General features: G+C 42.2%; 1 protein-coding gene across 3 annotated transcripts in view; it reads left to right on the forward strand.

Annotated features, from left to right (window-relative positions):
* Window positions 1–22899, forward strand: part of OSBPL5 (oxysterol binding protein like 5) — a 191115-nt gene that overhangs the window by 124244 nt on the left and 43972 nt on the right. For all 3 annotated transcript variants that reach the window (XM_051621781.1, XM_051621783.1, XM_051621782.1), the window contains exons 2-5: window positions 3617–3773; window positions 10276–10349; window positions 21138–21218; window positions 21858–21959. In XM_051621781.1, the coding sequence (XP_051477741.1) occupies window positions 3617–3773; window positions 10276–10349; window positions 21138–21218; window positions 21858–21959 (414 nt within the window). The remainder of the gene's footprint in view (window positions 1–3616; window positions 3774–10275; window positions 10350–21137; window positions 21219–21857; window positions 21960–22899) is intronic.

Consider the following 22899-nt stretch of genomic DNA (forward strand, 5'->3'; position numbering starts at 1 on the left):
GTGTGGCTGACAGACACATCACTACTGCTGCTTCTTGGGGTCCTTCAGTCACTGGGGGTCTCCTGCCAAAAAAGACCCAGTTAAGAGGAACGTACTGAGATTGACCTTTTAGTCAAAAAGAGATGAGCTGCTGTCACAAGTTTGTAATAAAACACTTAGAAGAGCCAGGGCAAAATATGGACTTGAGAGAAACCCTTTCTTTTTTTTACTGCCCAGTGCCTGTTTCCAGTTGAACAAGGTACCTCTCCTATGAAGACAGGCTGAGAGAGCTGGGGTTGTTCAGTCTGGAGAAGAGAAGGCTCTGGGGAGACCTTATAGCAGCCTTCCAGTACCTGAATGGGGCCTACAGGAAAGCTAGGGAGAAACTTTTTACAAGGGCTTGTAGTTATAGGAGAAGGGTAGTAGCTTTAAATTGGAAGATGATAGATTTAGCTTAGCTATTAGAAATAAATTCTTGATGTGAGCACAGCGAGATACTGGTACAGGTTGCCCAGTGAAGTTGTAGATGGTCCCTCCTGGAAGTGTTCAAGAGCAGGTTGGATGGGGCTTTGAGCAACCTGGTCTAGTGGGAGGTGTCCCTGGCCACACAGGGGGTTGGAACTAGATGATCCTTAAGATCCTTTCCAATCCAAACCATTCTGTGATTCTGTGATTCTGTGAAGGCGTCCAGATTTCTTGCTGTCAAGCCTGTGGTTTAAATAAGTGTGGAAATGAGAGAGCATCAACATTATAGTTCTGTTAATTATCGTGTGGTTAAATATATGTGTGTAAAATAACAGGTGAGTAAAACTTTAAAGCATCATTCTCTCTGCATAGTAAATATTGCAACAGTTGAAAGCAGTTGTGTTCTGGGATATCTGACCTGGTATACAGCCTGCTCTTCCTCTGATGTCTGGAGGGATTTTGCCACTGACACCAGTGTGACCTGGCTGCCAGTTCTCCTCTGACGTGGCTCACAGTACTGCTGAGGCAAAACCCTGCTGAATGCAGCCTTTTTGCTTACCCGGTCAAGAAGAGTCTTCACCACTTGAGCCGTATAAGAGCCGGATGTTTTATGTTTGTAACTTGTTACCCAGCCTGCTTTCCACTGGATGGACCTAGGATTTCTGAATGCCTTCTTCAATGATTGGCTCAGCCTCACCAGACCCCTGGCTTTTTGGGAAGAGTATCCCATGGGTCTGATTTTGCTCCAGACCACTTGCAAGAAGCTCCAGAGACAGACAGTTGAGATGTTTTTTCTGGGAACAAGGGCAGAAAATAGCTTAGTGTTAGCATTCCAAACCCAGCTATTCAGACCCAGATTATTTTTAAATACTTTCCTTTCAGACATGTAACTAGCTGTATTTTCCTTCCCTCTCTGCTTTTTTTAAAGTTAGCTTTAATTTACCATCTTTTCACCACCCAGATTTACTCAGTCGAGAGTATCTATGAAAAAAAAGGGTTATTTACATTGCCAGATGTTCAGTAGCTAAGTTACCTGCTGCTTTGGAGATGCTGTTGGCCACAGTGGGAACCTGGAAACTTTTTGAGCCCAGACATGTGTTTGCAGGGGGAGTTTGCTGGGTGGTTGAATTAACAGGAGAGAGGGCAGCGGCATGTGGAAAGTCCTGCAGCCACTTTATTTCCTTTGGCTGTCATCACACATCATCGACATGAAACACGGCCTGGCGTGATGTGCTGGGTAGAGGGTCAGTCCATGGCAGCCCTGTGCAGCATGTGCTGTTCTGACGTTCACATACCAAGCCTTTCACCCAGAGTTGTTTGAAGTGGTTATGATGAAATGCTACTGCTGAATCTTGCAGCCATTTCGCAGAGGGGGACATGGTAACATGTAGGGCTTTCAGGGAACATCGTCACCTCGAACCACAGCAAAGACCTTAATTTCTCCTCCATAAATGACATGGGCTCAGCAGGGGACTCACATCCCCTTCAAACAGCAGCTCTGTGGCCTAGAGGGATCCTATTTTCAGGCTAGTCCTGATGGCTAGTGATCAACCCTGTTTTGGATGTTGCAAAACCTCATATCTGGTGACTCACCCATTCCAGCATGGAGAGCTGGTGCTCCAAGTGGTTTTGGTAATCCATGCTCATCTGTGGGGTCCAGACTGGTTTAGATCAAATTAAGCTCTTGGGTAGAGACTGTCTCTTGTGGGAAGGAAGGAGCAGATTTTCTCTCACCTTGTATATCACAGTTACTTTCTGAAGTTGATGCAGCTTGCTGTGTAAATAAATAGGAAAAAAAAATGCAAAACATGAAACACTGGAACTGCTTTTTACAGGGATTAGCAGAGCTCAGATAAAACACAGCACAGAAGTTTCTCACATGGGAACATGTTTGTGGCATCCCCCTGCGCAGTGTCTCATCTGTGAAGGCTGAGCTCCAAGAGGCTACCATTAAATTGAGGCATTTGGGCCAGTTCAAGCACCAAGGTGGTACTGGGAGCAAGAAGGGCAGGATGACCTAGCCCTTGGTCAGTCCATTTTCCACCTGGTGCCCCAGAAGTCACCTTATATACATGCTGGTCCTGCCCTCCTGAACTGCACTGCCAGTCTGGGCAACTTTTCCCCCTTTGCTTTCCCAGCAGTCTAAAAGAGATGGGAAAACTTGGAGGTTCTTGTTAGGAAACATGAACCATCCTAAAGGGTTTTCTTAATGCAGTAGCTGTCCTGTGGAGAAACAGCAGCCCCTGTGGTCTGTAATGTTTGCCCAAAGGCTGGGTTTACACTTCTTACTGCTAGCAAGAGCCCTGCCTCTGGCCCCACGTGAGGAGAGAATAAAGCTTGTAACTCAGAAAGGAGACAGTCATAATATCTGTTTGTAAAGGGTAAGAAAGAGCTGCTTGTTGGATGGTTATAAAAGAAACCTTTAATTCCAGCCAGGATGGTCTAATGCTTTAGCCAAGTGGTGGTAAAGAGCATAGTACTACCAGGCTCTTGTATGGAGGTGCAGGGAGGCTTTTGGGGAGAAAAAATGCTGTCCTTTTATCCTTACAGAGCAGCAAGATTTATCTCACTGATCAAACTGCAAGGCTGATCTAAATGCCATTTTAAAGAAAACCAAGATTATGTATATGTGCTGTAACTGGAAAAAAGGGCAGGAGTGATAGTGGTGTTATGTCCCATTGCAGCTCTCTGCAGCCAGTGCAGCTGGTCGTCCACCATGCAGCTCGGATTAAATGTTGATTTCTGTGGAGATGGTGTAAGCCTGCTGGCAGCAATGGGATTACATGTATGAAAGAGACTCCAAAGACTTAAAAAAAAACCAAACAAACACAACAAAAAAGTGAATTTTAGCCACTGTGCACTGGATAGACCCAGTAGGTAGCTAATGTCCTAGATATATCCCTGTAGGTAGGAGTATGTTACACTGCCTGGATTCACCAAGGAGCAGTGTCAGGGATCCCTGCAGTTTGCAAATATGGGGAGTCAGCGAATCAGTAATTGTAGCTTCAAACTAATAAAACTTTTTTTTTCTGTCTGCCCTTCTGGCAGTCTATAAAAAGATCTGGCACACTACATAGGATTAGGCAGCTTTGAAGCAGCAGAGTCATCTGGGTGTGAAACTTTGATTTCCTGTGTCTTGAAATGAACTGTTACTTCTCTCTTTCCTTTTCAGAAAACCCCCACAGCTCATGCCATGAAGGAGGAGAACTTCCTTCGTCGCAGGTTCTCCCTCTGTCCAGCCTCATCCACCCCTCAGAAGGTTGATCCTCGCAAGCTGACACGCAATCTGTTCTTTGGGGCTGACAATGACATCTACCCACTTAGTCCAGGTTGGTTTCTGATGTGTCAGTGCAGCAAGTAGGACATTTCAGGTGCTTGACTGCACACAGACATTTTAGCACACTGCTGGGAAACAAGAAAAACAAGTTAATGTGAAAGAGAGAGAGAGAAGCTGTTGCAACACGAGTATTACGGGATCCCAACCAATGCTGCTTTCATGATTCTAGTACCTTTCATTGCCATGACATTAAGTGGGAATGGAGGGCCTCAGAGTTGGAACACTGCATGGCCTCACCTTTTAAAAATGGCTTATGTTTTTGTGCATTTCCACTGTGAGGTACTTGACGTGTTTCAGCCTGAGTGTTGGACTCTTTAAGATTTACTGGCCTCATTTGCAGACGTTTAATAGCAGTTTTCCCTGTTCAGATTTAGAGCCCAGGATAAATATTACAAGAGCAAACTTTCTGTGGTTAATATTCTGTAAATACCTACAAGCATTACAAGTACCAGGAATCTTGACAAGTTGCAGTGAATGGTAGACTAGCTTTAAGCATTCTCTTTATATATCTTTTTTCTTTGAATTTCTTAACACCCTTTTTGAAGGAAGTAGAACCAATTTTATTTCTTTCAGAATTTGTTGCTCACAATAAGCATTCAAGTCTTTCCGTGATTGCAGCCAGCAAACAATGCTTCCGTTCCATTCTGTAAACAAGTGCTTCAGAAAACAGTAACACGTTTGTAGAGCTGTCATTTGCAGCTCCCATGTCAGTGCGAAATAATCAAACCTCACAGCACCTTTGTGAGCTCTCACAACACTCATGCCTAGGGAAAGAACACAGCATCTGTCAAAGGGTTTCAGTGCTCATATAGATGTAGCACCCAACAGACTCTCTGGGCTTTGCAGTCATAGAGCAAAACCAGATCTGGGTTTCCTGAGCTAATTGACGTGAAGTGCAAAAGTTTCAAGGGCCTCTGATTTCATAGAATCATAGAATGGTTCGACTTGGAAGGGACCTTGAAGATCATCTAGTTCCAACCCCCCTGCATGGGCAGGGACACCTCCCACTCAACCAAAGCCCCATCCAACCTGGCCTTGAAGACTTCCAGGGATGGGGCAGCCACAACTTCCCTGGGCAACCTTTGCCTCTTACCACCCTCACACTAAAGAATTTCCTCCTAATGTGTAGCCTAAATCTCCCCTCTTCCAGTTTTGATCCATTACCTCTTATCCTTTCTCTATAAGCCACTGTAAAAAAGTTCCTCCCCAGCTTTCCTGTAGACTCCTTTCAGGTACTGGAGGGCCACTATAAGGTCCCCCTGGAGCCTTCTCCAGGCTGAACAGCCCCAACTCTCTCAGCCTGTCCTTATAGGAGAGGTGCTCCACTCCTCTGATCATCTTAGTGGTCCTTCGGACTTCCTCCAGAAGCTCCATGTCCTTGTTATGTTGGGGGCTCAAGAACTGGACACAGAACTTGGTGGGGTCTCACGAGAGCCAAGTAATTTTGCAGGATCTATTTGTGGATGTCTGCCTCAAGGCAACGGGGAGCCTATTTTCAGCAGTGCTGACTAATCTTGGCTGTCACTGAGGCAATTGGAAGTTTCAACAACCTCTTGGTAACTGAAAATGACTTAAAATATGACACCTAAAATCTTGTGCATTTCAAACCTTTGGGGACTTCTGAACAACTAGCTACCCATGTATGCGGTCCATACCCATGTGTGGTGAGTAAATTGCTGTTTCACTTCTGTCCTTGGAAGCTGAAGGGCTGTTTTTTCAGTCTGTAGTCTTTCCCCTTGCCTCGGCAAAATGGAGATCCATAGCTTAGGGTTTGCTTGTTCTTCAGTTCTTACAAGGATTTTCAGTGCTGAAAAAGATACTGCCTTCCTCACAGAGGTATTTCAGTACTGTCATCTTTCAGAAGCCAACAAAAGTTAAGGGTTTCAGCATGGAGGAGGTACCTGGAAGAGTTTGTCTCCTCTTCAGCTTCCCAAATCACCTTGTTTCTCCTTGATCCCTGCTAGCAGCCAGACCAAACAGCCTTTGCTGGGCTCAGGAGAACAAGTGCCTTTAGCCATGCTGGAGCTTTTGTTCTGCTGTGCAGTCCTCCTGAGTAACCTCCAGCACTGGCATCAGTGAGGGAGGCAGCCCTCTGTATTGCAAAGGAAGGGCATAGCCAGGGAGTTTTTAAAGGAGAGACTATCCCTTTTAAACACAAAGAAGTTACTGATTCAGCTAGGGAATTTCTTGCAGAGAATCTGGGGTTTTGTCTACCCTTACATTTTTTTACTCCTTTCATTGCTTTCCTGGTCCCCACAGGGTTGCCTTGTCTCTTTGTTTTCTTCACTTCTCCCATAAGAAGTAACTCGTTCTTCACATTCAGTTTCTGGTTCCTGTGGCAGGTCCTCCTTTCACTTTTTTGCTGCTGCTTCTGCCTCTTTTTCCTCTGAGTTTCATGTGCTTCCCCAAACCTTCTCCCATTCCTCTGAAGGATGCTGTTGTCACCATACATAAGACACGGGTCTACGCTGATAAGCTGCATCCAATATTTCCTGCTGGGAATTGGTGGCTTGTGAGGTGGCTGGAGCTGCAGGTCTCACAGCACCAATACCTGGGATTAGCCCTCCAACAACAAGGGTGTGCAAGTAAATAATTCAGTGAGAAGGGAGTGACAGACTTTACACCTCAGGCAAGCATCACTATGGAGATGCAGTTGAGCAAAAGGATTTTTTTTTTTTTTTTTAAAGGGAACACAGGGGAAATGCAGAGGGCACCATTTGAAATAATACTTTGGACTTTTTGCTCCTTGCTTGCATACAAAAGTGCTAATGATTAAGGTAACTAAAGGAAATTGAGGAAAACATTTTCTCTTTATAGAAAGTTCACAAACTAGAGAAACATAAATTCATGTTCCTTGCCCATGTCTTTGTCTCACGTAGCAATAAGGAGAGAGAATCTTTTTTTTCTCTTTTCTCTTTCAAAGGGTAGGAAATTTATTGGGAGAGAAGCTAGAAGAACTTGCAGAGAATCTCTTTTTTTGACTAAGCTGTGAGATCACACAGTGGTTTTAAATAAAAATTTAGATTAGCCTATCTGCATCCTCAGAGATGCACTTTGATGACTATGGAAAGTTTAATATGATAGATACATGAAACTGAATTTAAGTCTGGTTACACATTGGGCCATGTGGCTGGTATTTACTGCCGTAGCAGATTTTATTTGCAATAGTTTTGCCACACATCAGCACCTGTATTTCCTCTGGTAGTTATCCAGATACTTTATCAGAAAGCCTATAAAAGATTAGTTCACACTGGATGGAGCTTATCATTAATACCTCGATAACACAGTTATTTTTCTTCCTTTTACCATTGATCAGTCAGGCTTACTGTATCATTCTTCATAAAGGGGAAAGGCAAATGCATCTGTAGGATTGATGTCCAGCAGAAAACCAAACCAAATGAATAGTTACTGTTCTGGAAAGGAACTAGGTATTTATTTTTCCTATGCGTGTTAGTAATGGGATAAAAGAAGGTATCAGTAATTCAGCTCTATAACCGCAAGGCTGAAGTGTTGGCAGTTTTCTTCATGATGTGGTGAAGGCTGTTTCCATAAGCACCATGGATTCTGCTCCCAAAATATTTTTCACTACGTGGTGCAAAACTTTTTGGCTACTTTGTAGAGGACCCTTCTTTGCATGTCCTGCTAGCAACCAGCACAGCAGTCAGGTGAGATGCAGCTCTGTTTCTGTTGTGGGCATTATATTTTCTTGATCATGGAGATAAGAACTTCAGCTTCTACAGCCAGCTAATATTTAGCTCCTTTTATGTTTTTATGTGGTTTCTCATGTATTTTCGCAAGGCAGCTATGTCGGTTGTGCTCTGGGTGGGACTCTTGCTTTTGGGCTTTCTGTATACTTAACTATGTGTGTGGGTTTTTGAGAAACTTACACATGGTTTCAATGAAGTTTGCTTTCCAAACAAGGGCTGGCCCTCACCCTCCGCATGACTGCAGCAAGTCTGCTGCAGTCAGACAGCAAAGATAGCTCTCCTCCAAACACCAGCCTTTCCCTCACAAGTGCCAACAGGCTTAATGCATTTGTCATAGAAGCCCAGTACATCCTGCTCCATAAACAGGTCTTATAAATCCCTGTAAATGATATGGTAAGAGTGAACAGTTGCATGTTCCCATTTTTTGTAATACCCTGTGAGCAGGATGGTCCAGAACCTCAGGAGCACCAAAAATCTCATTTTTCAGGTGCAGACCCTTTTAACTGAGAGAAGGAAGAAACCTTTCACATCCTCTCACATTCTGTATGGATACTAGTTTGGAGTTAAGCTTTCTTTCAGAAATGAGACATCGTAAAGAATGGATGTGAATTCTGTTATGCTAACAGGCACAGTTCCCTCAGAGCAGGCAGCAGCTGATTCCCATTAACTTTACTTGAACTCTTAGACCATATGTTACTTTCCCATACATGCACTGAAAAAAACTCTTCATGGGAAGCAAGTGCATCAGCTACATGGCTTTTTGAGTTTATTCTAACCTCCTCTGTCTCTACTGGGGATAATGGGGGCTATAAGAGGGGAATACACCATGAGAGAAAGAAAAAGTACAGACAGCCAGTTCCTCGTCCATGCACAGCAGTTCTTACAGCCATCTCACTCCTCATGGTAGCACAAGGTGGCTGGTAAGTGTCTGGCCACTAGGGATTTCCCCCTGCCTGCAGACCTTTGGTTTCTGAGTGCATTATCTAGGGCTTGGTGTTCCAAAGGGAGGAGTGACAATTAAGAAACTAGGTTAAGATACAGGTTCCCTCTTGTTGTGCTGCCTTCTGATGTGGCTGCCTATGTGGCTTCCTCTGCTTCCGTTCCCCACTTGAGCAACACACATGCTGTCCCTCTTCTCCCAGCCTTGGAAGTATTTGCATTCTGCATCAGCACAGCTGCATGTGGCACAGTGCAGCACTATGCCACAGGGTGAGGAACACCTTTGAAACCCCTGCCAGCCATAGTCACCATGTGGGAAGTTGAACAGTGGTCCCACAAAGCCTGTTCTTAAGAGCTGATACACCAAACTGCCTGTTAATGCCTGTAAAAAGGGCATGGTTTTTGTCCTGTCTCTTTGCCAATGAAGCCCTGTAGCACAGTTGCAGTTCTGGTTGTAATGAGACCTGCTTGTTCTCTCACATGTCCCATGATGGAAGTGCAGAACATGGCCATGAGGATGCATACATACATACATACATACATACATATATATGTGTATATATATATATATAGAGAGAGAGAGAGAGAGAGTAAGCTTTTGTGGCTGGCTTTTCTAATGGTGCTTAGCTTCTTAAATGGCTGCTCTGAAAACTCCAGGACATTTTATGGCTTCTGACACATCTGTGGCATCTTCTACTGACTTCAGGAGAATTGGGTTTTTCCCTTGTTGGTTTTGAATTTGATGATGTTTCCAAGATTGGCCCACACAATGTTTAAAAACATTTTTCGCAGTTCCTGTCTTTACAGTGTGCTACAAGTGGATTATATTTCACTGTCTCGATGGTTCTTTACTGTGTCTAATATTCTTAAGCTCTGATTGCTAGCAGTTTTGAGAAGAAATCCACATTGCAATTGGGTAACAACGACTGTCTTGGCATTAAAAAGCTAGTCTCATCAGATGCTATTTTTTGGCTGTATTTTATGAAAAGCTCTGTGCTTTCTTTTACTGTAAGGACATGATTACAGTTGGCAGAAAGAACAGGATTTATCATTACATTTTATTGCTTGTACTAGAACTACACATGCTCATACTAATATATAATGTGTATAATGTACTGCAGGTTTAGTATATTTGGATAATGGAAATGTATCTCTACAATTATTGGAAAATGTCATAGTGTTCATAAATACTACTTGTTAATTGAAAATGTTTTGAATTTTAACAAATAACTTGATCAGAAGACACTGATCTGCAGTGGTGTTTTGTTTTTTTAATTTTGTTTTACTAATTATATCTAGATACTCTTCTGTCTCCTGTAACATTTTATGATCATGGTTATTATTTGCCAGACAAACCAAGCTATCAAGTGCATGTGTGTATAGTTGCCAGATACTGACCAAGGAGGATAATGTATTGAATAGCTGCTTATTAACAGAGTTATATTTATCTTTCGCATTGAATGAGGCATGGGGTATGGAAGAAAAGAACAGACTGTAGTAATGTAATTAAAGACTGCATCATAATGTAGACACAGAAGGAAGCTGGTTAAGGATGCATAAACAACCATATTTCTGGTTTTTTTCCAGCCTTCAAATGCTGGACCTTGCAACCATCATGTTGGTTTACCACTGTGTTTTCAGACCTTGCTTTTAAGCAGTACTTTTTGCATAAGCCAAGCATGTGGATCCAGGCTATTCCAAGCTCTACAAGACCCCTCTATGTGATCCTTGTGTGCTTGTTTTGCTCATGACAGCTTCTCTTGCTTGCTGTAAGCAGTAGCCTTTCTAAGGTTGTGAGTGTTCGTGGTTTTGCACAGAATTTCTCTGAATCACATGTATTTGTTGCAGGAAAAGACGTGGAAGGAAACAGCCCATCAGCACTGAAGGATGAGATACCACAGACTCCAAACTCCATTAGTAAGGTACTGTGGGGTAGGGATCCATCCCTAGTCTTGCTTTCACAGAATCACTTAGGTTGGAAAAGACCTTTAAGATCATTAAGTCCAACCATTAACCCTACTCTACCAACTCCAGCACTAAGCCATATCCCCAAGTGCCACATCTGGATAACTTTTAAACACATCCAGGGATGGTGACTCAACCACCTACCTGGGCAGCATGTTCCAGTGTCTGACAACCCTTTCAGTGAAGAAGTTCTTCCTGACATCTAGTCTAAACCTCCTCTGGTGCAGGTTGAGGCCATTTCCTTTTGTTCTATCACCAGATACTTGTGAGAAGAGACCAGTGCCTACCTCTTTACAATGTCCTTTCAGGTAGAGGGTGATGATGTCTCCCCTCAGCCTCCTTTTCTTCAGACTAAACAGCCCCAGTTCCCTCAGCCACTCCTCATAAGGCTTGTTCTCAAGGCCCTTCACCAGCTTCATTACCCTTCTCTGGACACACTTCAGCACCTCAATGTCTTTCTTGTAATGAGGTGCCCAAAACTGGACATGGTATTTGAGGTGTGGCCTCACCAATGCCAAGTACAAAGGGATGATCACCTCCATGGTCCTGCTGGCCACACTATTTCTAATACAGGCCAGGATGCCATTGGCCTTGGCCACCTGGGCACACTGCTGGCTTGTATTCAGCAGCCTGTGAGTCAGAACCTCCAAGTCCCTTTCTGCTGGACAGCTTTCCAGCCACAGGATGTTATTAATCATTCTTACTTTCTTTTTTAAAAGTAATTGAGAAAGCCTCTCCCTCAGTTCCTTCAGGAACTGTTTGCATGTTTTGAGAGAAAGAAAATGAGTGGGTTTGCATGGGTGGGATGACAGATAAGCGCACACTTTGACTTGGTAGCACCTATTGCAGAAGAACCCTGTTTATTTGGGCCTCATTTGGCAATGTAATTAGATATGAATAATTACAGTTGAAAGGTTGATTTTGTCAGCAGAGATGTCTCCTGCTGTTCCTGATCAGCAAGGCAATCATAAACCTTAATTGTTTTGGAAGAGAAAACTGTAATATTTAGTGTATTGCATGGCATCCAAAACTGTGAGATGAGATCCTGGGAGAGAGCTCTGGGAGTTGGTGTAACAGGAGAGGAACACAAACTAACCCATATTTCCTGAACACAGTGTTTCCATCCAGCCTGGTACGAAGAGGTAAATATGTGTCTAAATGCTCTGGATGTTGAAAACTGGGTTTACATCTGGAGTTACTGAGAGCCTCGGTTTGATTTCCTGTAGAGATGGAATCAACCTTACGAATTAGATCTGGCTTTGAGATTCATATACGGGCTTTTTTTGGCTGTAGCTCCCTAATATGTTTCTGCAGGGTAACTAGAAATAGAAGCAAAGGCTGTTAATGAATTTTTAACTAAATTTATTCAACTATGAAGCTATAAAATGCAAATGACACCAGCTGAAATGAAAATATAACGTGAAGGAAGCAGCTGCAGACAAGTGATTTCTTACAATACATGAAAATAGACTTTACATCTTCAAATACATTTGGCTGCGCTTGCCTGGAGCTTGTAGGTTGTTCTGCCAGGATTCCCTGGCAGAGGTCAGCACGGGGAGATGGTGATGAAGGGAACTTTGGGAGTATGCAAAAAGGGCTTGTGTACATGTCATCTGCTATTATTGGATCCTGGCAAGCTGGCAGGTTCCTCATGGGAACTCAGCCTTCCACTTACCCTTTCAGTGGAGAAGCCCAAGGACCAGCTAACTACATCCAGGGCTTTGTTTTAAAGCCACATGTTTTGCATGACTTACAGGGACTGGTGTGAAATTCCCAGTGACTTAGGAATGTAAAGAAGACTTTTTCTGGACAGGACAGCTCAGAGCACTAACAGGCTGTCCAAAATGGAGTTTGATTTCTGAGATGAAAGATGAATGCAAGTGTAGCAATGTATTTATGAGTAGTAAGGGCATGGCTCAGCTGTGTTTCCCCAGCCTCAGGGCCTGCCTTGCTGTTTAGGTCTCCTCCAGGTGTGTTTTTGAAAGGAGAGGCACCCTTGGAAGATTTAAGTGCCCACCTAGATTTCTGCCGTGTTTTGTGTGCATGTAGGAGGTGTTGGTGGGTCTCCTTGGCACTGCTGAGGCAGTGGACAAAACAACTGCATCAGATTTATGAGTCAAAACAAATAGGAGTCTGAACCTGGACATGAGTTTTGCTTTCACCAATCCAAGATTTTGGTTTTACAGTAGTCAAAATTGCTATGAAACGCCAATGGACTAAAACAGATATGAAGACCCCAAATCTAACTTGCCTATTCACTTGTAGTGTTGCAGGCAATTACTTTGGCTACTGAATGGGCCAGAACTAGCTTTTTCTCTCCTGCCTAGGCACACAATGTTTAATTCAGACTTCCCACCTCACTGGACCCATGCTATAGCACCTCTCATTCTCACTTCACTCTGCTTTACCCTACTGTATTGTACACTACCTTGTTCTCCAGCCACGTAACTTTTCTTCTGTCTTGCTTTGCAGTGCCAGTGACAGCAGGGAGTCCCTGCTGTGACATGTCTTGTACCTTAAAAAATTACTGGTACTCAGTTTGCTTACTATTTCTTTTTTCACACGCACTCAGCTCTAAAGCTGTATAATGAAACTTTATTGTCATGCGTCCAGAATTGCAAGTAGGGATGTGTTGCAGTATTTTAGTCTAAAAACAGTGATTCCATCTACTTGAACCAAAGGAGAGAGTGTGTGCTAAATTGGGTCATGTTTAGATTCCTCGTAGCAGGGGGGGAATAACTTTTAGAAACCAAACTTTAGGGTGTACAGGTTTAGTTAATGGATTCAAAAAGTAAGTGTTCTAGGTAAGAGGTCAGTGCCATGAATAGTCACTCTTCTTTTGGCACAGTGGATATAACAAACCTTGTTGGGAAGCAGTTTTCCTTCAGCAGTACTAGTTTGATATACCACACCACATTGACTCTGTTCACCCAGTAATGAGGAGGAAAGGAAAGGCAGTGGAGTGATTTGATTCTTCGACTGGGGCTTAGGAGACCTTGAATTTTCAGCTCTGTCTTGGAGTCCCTACATTTCCCCAGGCAGATTAATTGGATTTCTGTTTAATCTCTTCATCAAAGAGGTGGAAACTGTTCTATATTTTGTTCACTTAGGGCATTATCTGCACTGCATGATGGAGCAGGCTGCAGTTTCCCAGGTTAGCAGACACCCAGCAGAATATCCCGTAAAAACCTTAGAAATGTCTGTGAGCTTGTGAGCTATGAAGCCATTTAGTTGCAACCACACTACCCTGTGCTTGAGCTTGTAGGTGGGCTGAGGTGCCTGAACTGTGAGCACATCCCAGTTGTCTTGTCTGTGCAGACAGTAAAGTGATGCTGGAACTTTTATTTCAGTGTGTTTGTGCAGTTCTTAGCAATATGTTTTTCTGATTTCAGTTGTGGCTTCTCACCCCAAATTTTATTAAAACAAATTTAAGGCACAGTTCAGCTACATACTACATAGCCAGTTTTCCTGCAGCATATTTCTCCTCTTTAATTTTTCAGGAGGTGTCTCTTTCATCTCATTATTCAAGGGGAAAAAAAACAACACAACAAAATATTAGCTTATTCCACATCTTAGTTTCTTTCTTTTTTAGCGCCCTTTAGCCTTGTTTCCTGGGACCAGTGCTCATAGTGGGGTGTGAAAGTATCACAGAACTCTCTCTAAGCCTCAAGCTCACCTCTGCAGCCAGCTAGTACAGTTAGCATGTGCCTGATAGTGACAAGAAGTACTTGTCTGCCATTTTGTGCCTCATTTGGCACTCTTAGCCTCCTTTAAGGCACCTTTTATTGCAGTATGCAGTGTTGCATTTTCTCTTTTTCCCCCTTCCCTATGCTTTCCTATTTGTTCTACTGTCTGGAGAGCAGCTGGGGTCTTTTGATACGGATGCAGAGCCCACGAAGAATTGAAGTGTATTTTCAGGGATAGTCAGAAAAATCTTGAAGGTGGTGTTCAGGGATACTTCACTCTTTTCAGTCCCCAACTAATGACACAATGAAATACAAAATGATCGTATTGCAGGAGTGTGACTGTTGCATGCACAGTTATATGATGTATGGGATGGCAAAGCTTAGATTGCTTTGTTCATCTGGATGAGTTTTTACACATGCCTGAATTGTTCAGGTTCTTACTGTGTGACTTTTAATTTGAAATAAGAATCTAAGTGTCTGCTAGAAATGTGTTTTAGCTGGGAAGTAGTTTGAAAAAGCTCATAGCAATTACTTGATATTTAAACTACAACTCCCATGGTGTCTCAAGCTCGTCCTTCTAGATCCATGAATCATGCTCTTAACGTCTTAGTTAATTCCAGCCATGGTTACATTTGAGACTGTTATAAAAGATCATTCACAACTCTGGCAACCTGCAAGGGTACCTTTCCCTGAGTCAGCAAACTGAGAAATTGGTTGTCAGAGAGATCCACACTTTGCAGGAATCAGTTTGGAGAGGCTCAGGAGCAAAACGTCTCCTGTATGTGCTAAGAATGGATTTATAGGAGAACTTGGCCCTTGCAGGTTCACTGGACCCTTGCTGGCTTTTCATTACTGTACATTAAGCTGTCAGTGTTGCGGATGCAGTTACTTTGGAGCTAGTTGTATCTATGAAGATGTACACTCAGTTCCTGTGCCCTGGCCCAGGAAAAACATTGCTTCTTTAATTCCGTGTGCAATGTTTTAGGGTAATCACTGTTGTCCAGAGAGGGTTTTGCAGCCGGTTTCAAGGGAGCAGAGATGTAACCTAGAGTATCATGGGAAAATCGTATAGAAGAGGGGTGAGATTTTGCACTGAGAGATAGGGAGCATGGAGCACCCCGAAACTTACATAGGCGTAAACAAGCCCTGAAACTCCCAGGTGGCTCACAGAAGTGAACACAGGCAGCAGTAGCTGTTTGCTTACAGTAATGGAGTCTTGAAGTTGATAACCCTGGGTGAGCCACAGCAGTCCTATCATGTCACCTGGGGTCACTGGTGATAATAATTCCTTATTCTAGTGTTTCCAAAGGCGGGGATGATGGTAAATGGAGGTGCTAAAATTAGAATTATTTATTAAACAATTTTAAAACATAATTTAAGCTGAAAGTCCAATTGTTTTTTATTGCTCACTTTCTTGGTTTGTTTAAACTCAGCCTAGGAACAAAATCTGTACCTGTAGCTAGAGGGGAAAACAAAGCTTTGCTGTAGAATTTTCCTTAGCTCTACAACTGGATCAGTCACATGAAACAGCATCTTTCCCATCTCCCTTACAATGTTCCTTAAATATCCTAAACTTGGAGAACGTTCTTCCTACGAAAGGCACACTTAAATGATCATAGAGCAATCCCATGAGGTCTGTGACTTTTTCATTAATTACTTTAATCTGACGCAATGAAGCAAAGCATTCCACTCAACACTGGTATCAGTTGATACGTGGAGTTGCTTGGATAGCTGCATTTCAGCTGTTACAATCCAGATACTGCTGGCATGTCAGCCGCTTGTTTGTGCAGGTTTTTCAATATGTACTGATCGTTGTGTTATTTCAGTGTTGTAAACACAGTTGTTGTGTCTTTGTAACATCATTCAAATAAGGGGGGAGAGTTGGCAAATTAGAAAGTTTGAGGTGAAAATTATTGGGCTTGCTGTAAAGTGGCATATTAATTGAAGGATTGTCTTTCCTAACGCAAAGCTTGTTTGTCAAGAAGAATCTTTTAACTGGTTCTACTATGTTTTGGATTAGCTGTTAGTTCACAACAAAATAAAAAAGCTTTTAAAAAGAACTGCTTATGGTAAATTGAGAACAACATTGTTTAAATGAGGTTGAGGTATCTGTGAATATTCACATCCACAATAAGAAGCCCTTCTCATGTTACACCCAGCTTTTCCATGATGTTTATACTACTTCAGGAAATTCAGTTTCATTTATTTTATTTCTGCAGTGATACAGATATGTAGCAATTATATGTGCAGTAGTTATGGAGAAGTTATATGTGAGCAAGGACAAGTTTCCCACGTGATGGATATTTTTGGTTTTGTGAAACATAACTTATGACCAAGGCATGGCATGCTGATGGGCTGGCATCCCCCACACCAGTCAGTCACAGAGTTTTGGTTCCTCTTGGATATGAAGTCACCAAAAAGACACTGGATCAGAATAGTACTATCGTGAGGACTCTGTATGGTCTCTTACAAAGTCTAAGAGAAGTGTAAGGGCATTGTGATAACTGCTGACAGTCAGCGGTGGATCTCCAGAGCTACATGACTGAGATGAAAGGGAACAGAAGCTTAACAGGGATAAAAAGTATGTCTCTGAGTACAGTACAGCCCGTCATCAGCCAGCAATGTCATCATTCAGTCCTAGAAAGGACAGATCTGCTTAGAGAACTAAAGAGGGACAACAGTTTCCTACCCCTTCAAGTGCTGCTGCATGCCCTGGTAAAGGTTTCTGGCAGATTAACAGTCTTCCCTTCTTATAAGTATGAGAAGCAGTATATGGAAAACATACATACTGCTTTCTTATTAGAATATTCCAGTGTCATTTTTTCTTTATTTTAAAAAGGACACCAACTTGCTACCCTCCCGTTGTACTAAGTCTCATTTCTGGTTAATATTATTCACATGTTGCTGCAGAGACAGAAGGGCCAAACTCTGATATCCCTCTAAAGCATTCTAGCGTCCTTGAAAGGTGTGCTGTGAGGACAAATGACTTCTCTTTGTTTTCTGCCAGGCTGAGAAGGGCAGAGCAATAGAAGAATGTCATTAAATGCTCTTGATGTGTGTTATCAATGTAAGGCCCTGCTGTGCCATGGGGATCTTTAGAGCTGATGACCCGGATTTACTCATGACATGATATATGAGGGACAATAATGACATGAGGGACAATCAAAACTATTAGGACAGATTCATGAAAAATGATGAAATCATATTACTTTAAGTCACTTAGCAGGTGAAACCTGGACAGAACCATATGTTGCTATCAGCAGCATGAGGGCCTGGTGCCTTAGATCCCACCTTTCCTGTGAAAAGACAGGAATTCTAAACCTAGAAATGCAAGGCTTTTCACTCTGTAGACCTGAAGATCACCTGCAGACAAACTGCTATTTAGGATCTGTGATGATGCATCCTCATAAGCATAACACAAAGCACAGTTGCCAGGGAGAAGTGATCAGTTTGCCTCATTAAAAAGGTCACTGGGCAACAGTGTCAGGTTTCCAAAAACAGAAGTCCTAGGTCAGGCACATCTGAAAGCTTGTCCATGGCTCCTAGTTGAAACCATGACTTGATTTAAGTAGAATTTTCTCTCCATTAAGCTTGGTTTCCCACACCATCTCAGGGAGCTTTGTTATTTGTCATGCAGCTGGTACATCACAGGTTTTGGGACATGGCAGCACAGTTAGAAATTATTGGGCAAGCAGTGAGGGACTTACGCTACTGCCGACTGTTGGAGCGAGTCCAGAGGAGGGCCACGAAGATGATCAGAGGCCTGCAGCACATCTCCTATGAGGACAAGCTGAGAGTTGGGATTTTTCAGCCTGGAGAAGGGGAGGCTCCAAGGACACCTTATAGCAGCCCTCCAGTACTTAAAGGGGCCTACAGGAAAGCTGGGGAGGAACTTTTTACAAGGGCTTGTAGCAACAGGACAAGGGGGGTGATTTCAAACCGGATGAGGAGAGATTCAGGTTAGACAAGCTTTAGACAAGTTTTGCTGTATTTATTGAGCTCCTAAATGCTATGGTGGTATAAGTGGAGATTATCCCTTGATTCCCTGCTGTGTGCTGCTTTATAACAGCAGTATGGGCTGGTGTTGGACCTGAGATGTCCTTGATCATGGAGCTACAAGTCAGCTCTCCTGAAGAGTCACAGTCAATGTCTCTCTGTGTAAATGTTCCAGATTTGAAGAACTGTGGTTAATTCTATTTTTAGCATGATCTAGAGGGACTCTAAGGAAGGAGGCAGGTGTGGCTGGTAGAGCAGTGATAGTGCCTCTGTCTGTGTTAATGCCAGTTCCCCACCAGCAGCGGGTTTAGGGCTCAGGTTTGCAGTGGGTTGTGGCACTTGTAGGAAGCCTTTCTGAATTCATTTTCAAGTAAATTTCCTCAAGTCAAGTGAGCTTAGGGGCAAAAAAATTATCTTTTATATTCTTTATTTTATTATTCTTTATATGGATGCTAAAATGTAATTGTCTAGACAACAAGTGACTGTAGCTTGTTATAATTAGTTAAGCAAAAAGCATTCACTGTAGCCTGATGCTTTGCAGACACCTGAGCAGGATTTCCTAGAATCTCAGGGACATCTGTGCTTTTTCTGCTGCTCATGCTAGCTAATGAGGAATAGTACTCAGTGTTTCTCTCCATATCTGATCTCTCAGGCTGGAGGGAGTGAAATTACCAATAAACAGCTGGCTCATAGTTGTATCTCAAGGACAGGACAATCTCCCTGCTAACTGGGAGGAAAGGGAAGAATTCTTCTGACCAGTTACAGAGTATATGTGTCTCGAATTGTGAAAGCATAATCTCCTAATCATTCCAAAGGTTTCTTGCTCAGAGACAATTAAGCATTTAGAAATGTTTCCTCATAAAGAAAAGTGTATAGCATATCTTCCAAATGTCAGCCACTGCCCTTTGAAATCTGACAAAGACCCTGTGGGCACAATTCTCTGCTCAGATGTCACATCTATGCAGTGGTCCCCAATGTACATCTTGTGTTTTTACAGTGAAGTCCCATGCACAGAAGTACAAAATATGCATCAGAGACTGTGTTGCAGGTAGAAGAGGCAGGCTTGGCTTTCTGTGAAAACAAAAATGACAAATATTGAATAGTTTGCAGAAGTCCAAGAGCTGGCATTTTCATTTGAGTGGATCTAATGCCAAGTTGACTTGTAAAATGGACAGTCAAATCAGGGACTTCACTGGTCTTTATGTGCCATCGTACAGTTTTAATTCCTCTGTTTGGCCTCTTCTCCCTTGTAAACAGTGATAGGACAAGAGGAAATGGGGTCAAGTTGCACTAGAGGAGGTTCAAATTGCATATTAGGAAAAACGTCTTCTTAGAAAGAGTGGTGAGACATTGAAACAGGCTGCCCAGGGAAGTGGTGAGTCACCGTCCCTGGAGGTGTTCAAAAAACTGGTGGACGTGGTGTTCTGGGAGATGGTTTAGTGCTCACAGAGTGTAGGGCTGACGGTTGGACTTGATGATCTTGAAGGCCTTTTCCAGCCTTGATGATTCTATGATTTATTCTTAAGTATCATATGTAATTTTGGTTTTAGTGAAAGACTATTGTATGGGTATGTGAGAACAGGTAATAGGTTCTACAGCGACCCTGGCTCTGGCACAAATTGCACCATCTGTCCCTGATTTCTAATTACCAACAAAGAGTGTTGCTCAGTTGAGCATGCACCCTTATCTCCAATTTTTGCTCCTACCTCAGTCTCCAAAGCATAGTTGATGGCCTGTTTGCTGTGATCATGTTATGTATTTGCATGTTTTTATCTATGCTGTGTGAAAAGGACTCATCTGGCCATCACTGAATACTTTCCTGCTCACACTAATGTTCAATGTGGTTTGTGGCTAGAGGAGCCAGAGAGGTTTCTGTGTCACTGGCAGGGGAAAAGAAAGTGGGAAAAAGAAACTGAAGTGGGAAGGAAACTGAAGGCACTGTGAAAAAATGGCATCTACTCATGGCAGAAAGGAGAGTCTGAGAGCCCAGTGGGTTTGTTTCACATCATAGGAGTAAATTTATAAATAGGAACTATATTTTATACATTCCTTTCCTTAGTACAGTTCATTTTTGTGTCATATCCATTAAATCAAGGTGGCCAAGGGCTGAGCTTTTTCATAAAACTGTCATGCTTAAGTAGAAGAGATAGTGTCTGACTCCAAAAGATCACAGTCTGAATGCGTCAGATACATGAAAGTTTGGCAGGAAAAGAGGTAGAGACCAAGTAACTTCCCCAAGGTCACATAAAAAGTAGCAGAGTCCAGACTGCCACATAATTCTCAGGCCTCTAACTCTCTCTAGGTGTTGGACAGCTTGCTGACAGTACCCAAGTAGGGGTGTGTTGGGCTCCAGAGAGCTGTACTCTCTAAGCATACATTATTTTGGGAACAGTAATATTGTGGCCATGTCTAACAAAAGTAAAGCATTTTTTTCAGCCCATCAGCACAATCATGAGATCAGTCTGCAGCTTCTGAGATCAATTTTAACAGCACAGACACTATCAAACAAGATTAGAACTGACTGTATATTTTGTGCCTTGCTTTGCAAGGCCAAAATGATGGTGGTTTCCTGTATTATCTCTAACATGATTAAGTAATTTCTTTCCCATTCATGTTTCTGGATATTCCAGCTAGGGCAGCAGTCATTGCCAAGATCAGGTCTCATTCTGAAAAATCTAGAACAGCTTCTCCATATTTTTTATTGCAGTAATTGAAATCCTTTCAGATCTGGAAAGAGATGGGCAGTTTTCAGCTAGGAATGAGAACAGGGAGTTTGTTTGGGGCTTGTTGTGTTTTGGTTTTGGGTTTTTTTTGTTTTTTATTTTACCAAAATTAATGTCTACATGGGAGAAATACAAATAAAATTTGGTGGGGATTTTTCCAACCAACTATGAGTATAAAAAGGGAGTTTGGACTGCACTGCAAATACGCATTTTCTGCTGCTGAAGGCTGAAATTGGCTCTTTTGTGGATTTCTGGAAGGTGTAAACAACTCTTCATTAGAGCATAACTTGAACATCTTCATGGTAACATATTCCTGTTTCTGCTTTTTCTCTTTTTTTAGATTGAATATAAGCTTTGCAATGGGTCTGACAAAGAGTGTGTGTCTCCCACAGCCAAATTCATGAAGAAGGAAACACTGAAGGTACGTGCAGGGCAGCCAAGTCAGCATCAGCTGACTTACTTTTACAAAACAAGTAGTAGCTTCCAAAAAAAACCTTTGGGAACTACTCTGAGTCATTTCGTAAGACCCAGAGAAGCCTCTAACTCTCCTTGAAGTCATTATAGGCCAAGGACATTTACAGGCTTTATATACAGGATTACATTATATACTGCAAACAGATCAGTGTAATTATTTCAGTGTGTTCATGTGTTCCAGAGCCATTAGCTACCTCAAGAGGATTGTAAACCTTCAGTTGTCTTGTTAGGGTGGGTATGCCTAGGCAACTTGAGCAGATTGTTGCTTGAACACTTGCTTGCCTACCAAACCAAAATAGAAATAATTTGGTTTGGATGAAATTAGATTTAATCTTTTTAATTTGAGGAGTGGAGAGGACTGGGTATTCATCCTCTTTCTATTCTCCCCAAAGAAAGGCCAAATTAGGTTATGTTTAGTGGAACTTCAGGAGCAAAAGAAATGCCTGCTATCTCATTTATGTTTTTGTTCTTCCTTGTGCTCATTTCTGGGGAACCTGTGCTGGGTCAAGTTCTAGCTGTGCTATACATAGCTGTCCTTAATGCATTGTGTTCTTTCAGCTGCTATATTTTCTCTGCTCTCAACCAGGTACAAAAAAAAAATTACAGACAAGAGAAGAAAAGAGCTACCAAACAACTCTTCAGTGCTCTGAAAGATCCCAGTGTAGTGATCACAGCAGACTGGCTGAAGGTATTTAATACAGACTGTTGCTTATGAGGCCTACAGAAAAAATAAGTGAGAAGTACTTGCTGTGTCTAAGACTTTTCCACTAGTGCTCTTCTGAGTGAAGGAAAATGGAATAATTTTGAGTTGAAGTTGCTGTAAAGCCATGCTTAAATAACTGCTATAAAAGTGGAGTTATGGAGAAGATTTATTTTCCATCTTAACCTAACTCAATTCATATATTATATATCCTTAAGTAGGAAGAAGGTCTCAGAAAGAGCACTAAAGAAAGTTTATTTCTTTATCTTTTAATATGTTAATTTCTCTCTTAATCTTTGAAAGAGTCTGCTGCCCTTGTACCACAGATGGTTTTTTGTACAGAAGGGGGAACAGACACAATAACAACCTGGAAATGGGCAGATACAGCTTGATCTGTTGACAGTTGGATTTTATGTTGTCACAGCATATAATCATAGAATTACAGAATCATAGAATCATTAAAGTTGGAAAAGACCTCTAAGGTCATCAAGTCCAACTGTCAACCCAACACCACCATGCCAACTAAACCTGAAGGAACTTACTGAGAAACTTCCTCATTCTAAAAGCTGTTATCTTTAATATAAGTTATCAGATTTAATGTCTTCTATACAAGAGAGAACATGCATCAAGCTTGACAGAGAAGTAAACCAGCTGGAGAAGGTGCTTTTAAAAATGTGATATTTGATAAAACCCATTAATACTGCAGGACAGTATTAAAATCACTTGTAAGTCGAGTTAGAGTAGCTATAACATTTTTCTCTGCAGTGTTCTATTTAGTGTGTCCTTCATGATTATTAACAAATCATTCTCATGTGAGCCAGCAGTGCTGGTTGCCTAAAAGTGAAGCAAGCTGCTAACACTAAGCCAGTAATAGAAATATGAAGACTAGATTTTGATAGCCAGATTTACAAGGCCTGGAATTTTGCTA

The sequence above is a fragment of the Apus apus genome, chromosome 5 (genome assembly GCF_020740795.1).
Source record: "Apus apus isolate bApuApu2 chromosome 5, bApuApu2.pri.cur, whole genome shotgun sequence".
Classification (NCBI taxonomy): domain Eukaryota; kingdom Metazoa; phylum Chordata; class Aves; order Apodiformes; family Apodidae; genus Apus; species Apus apus.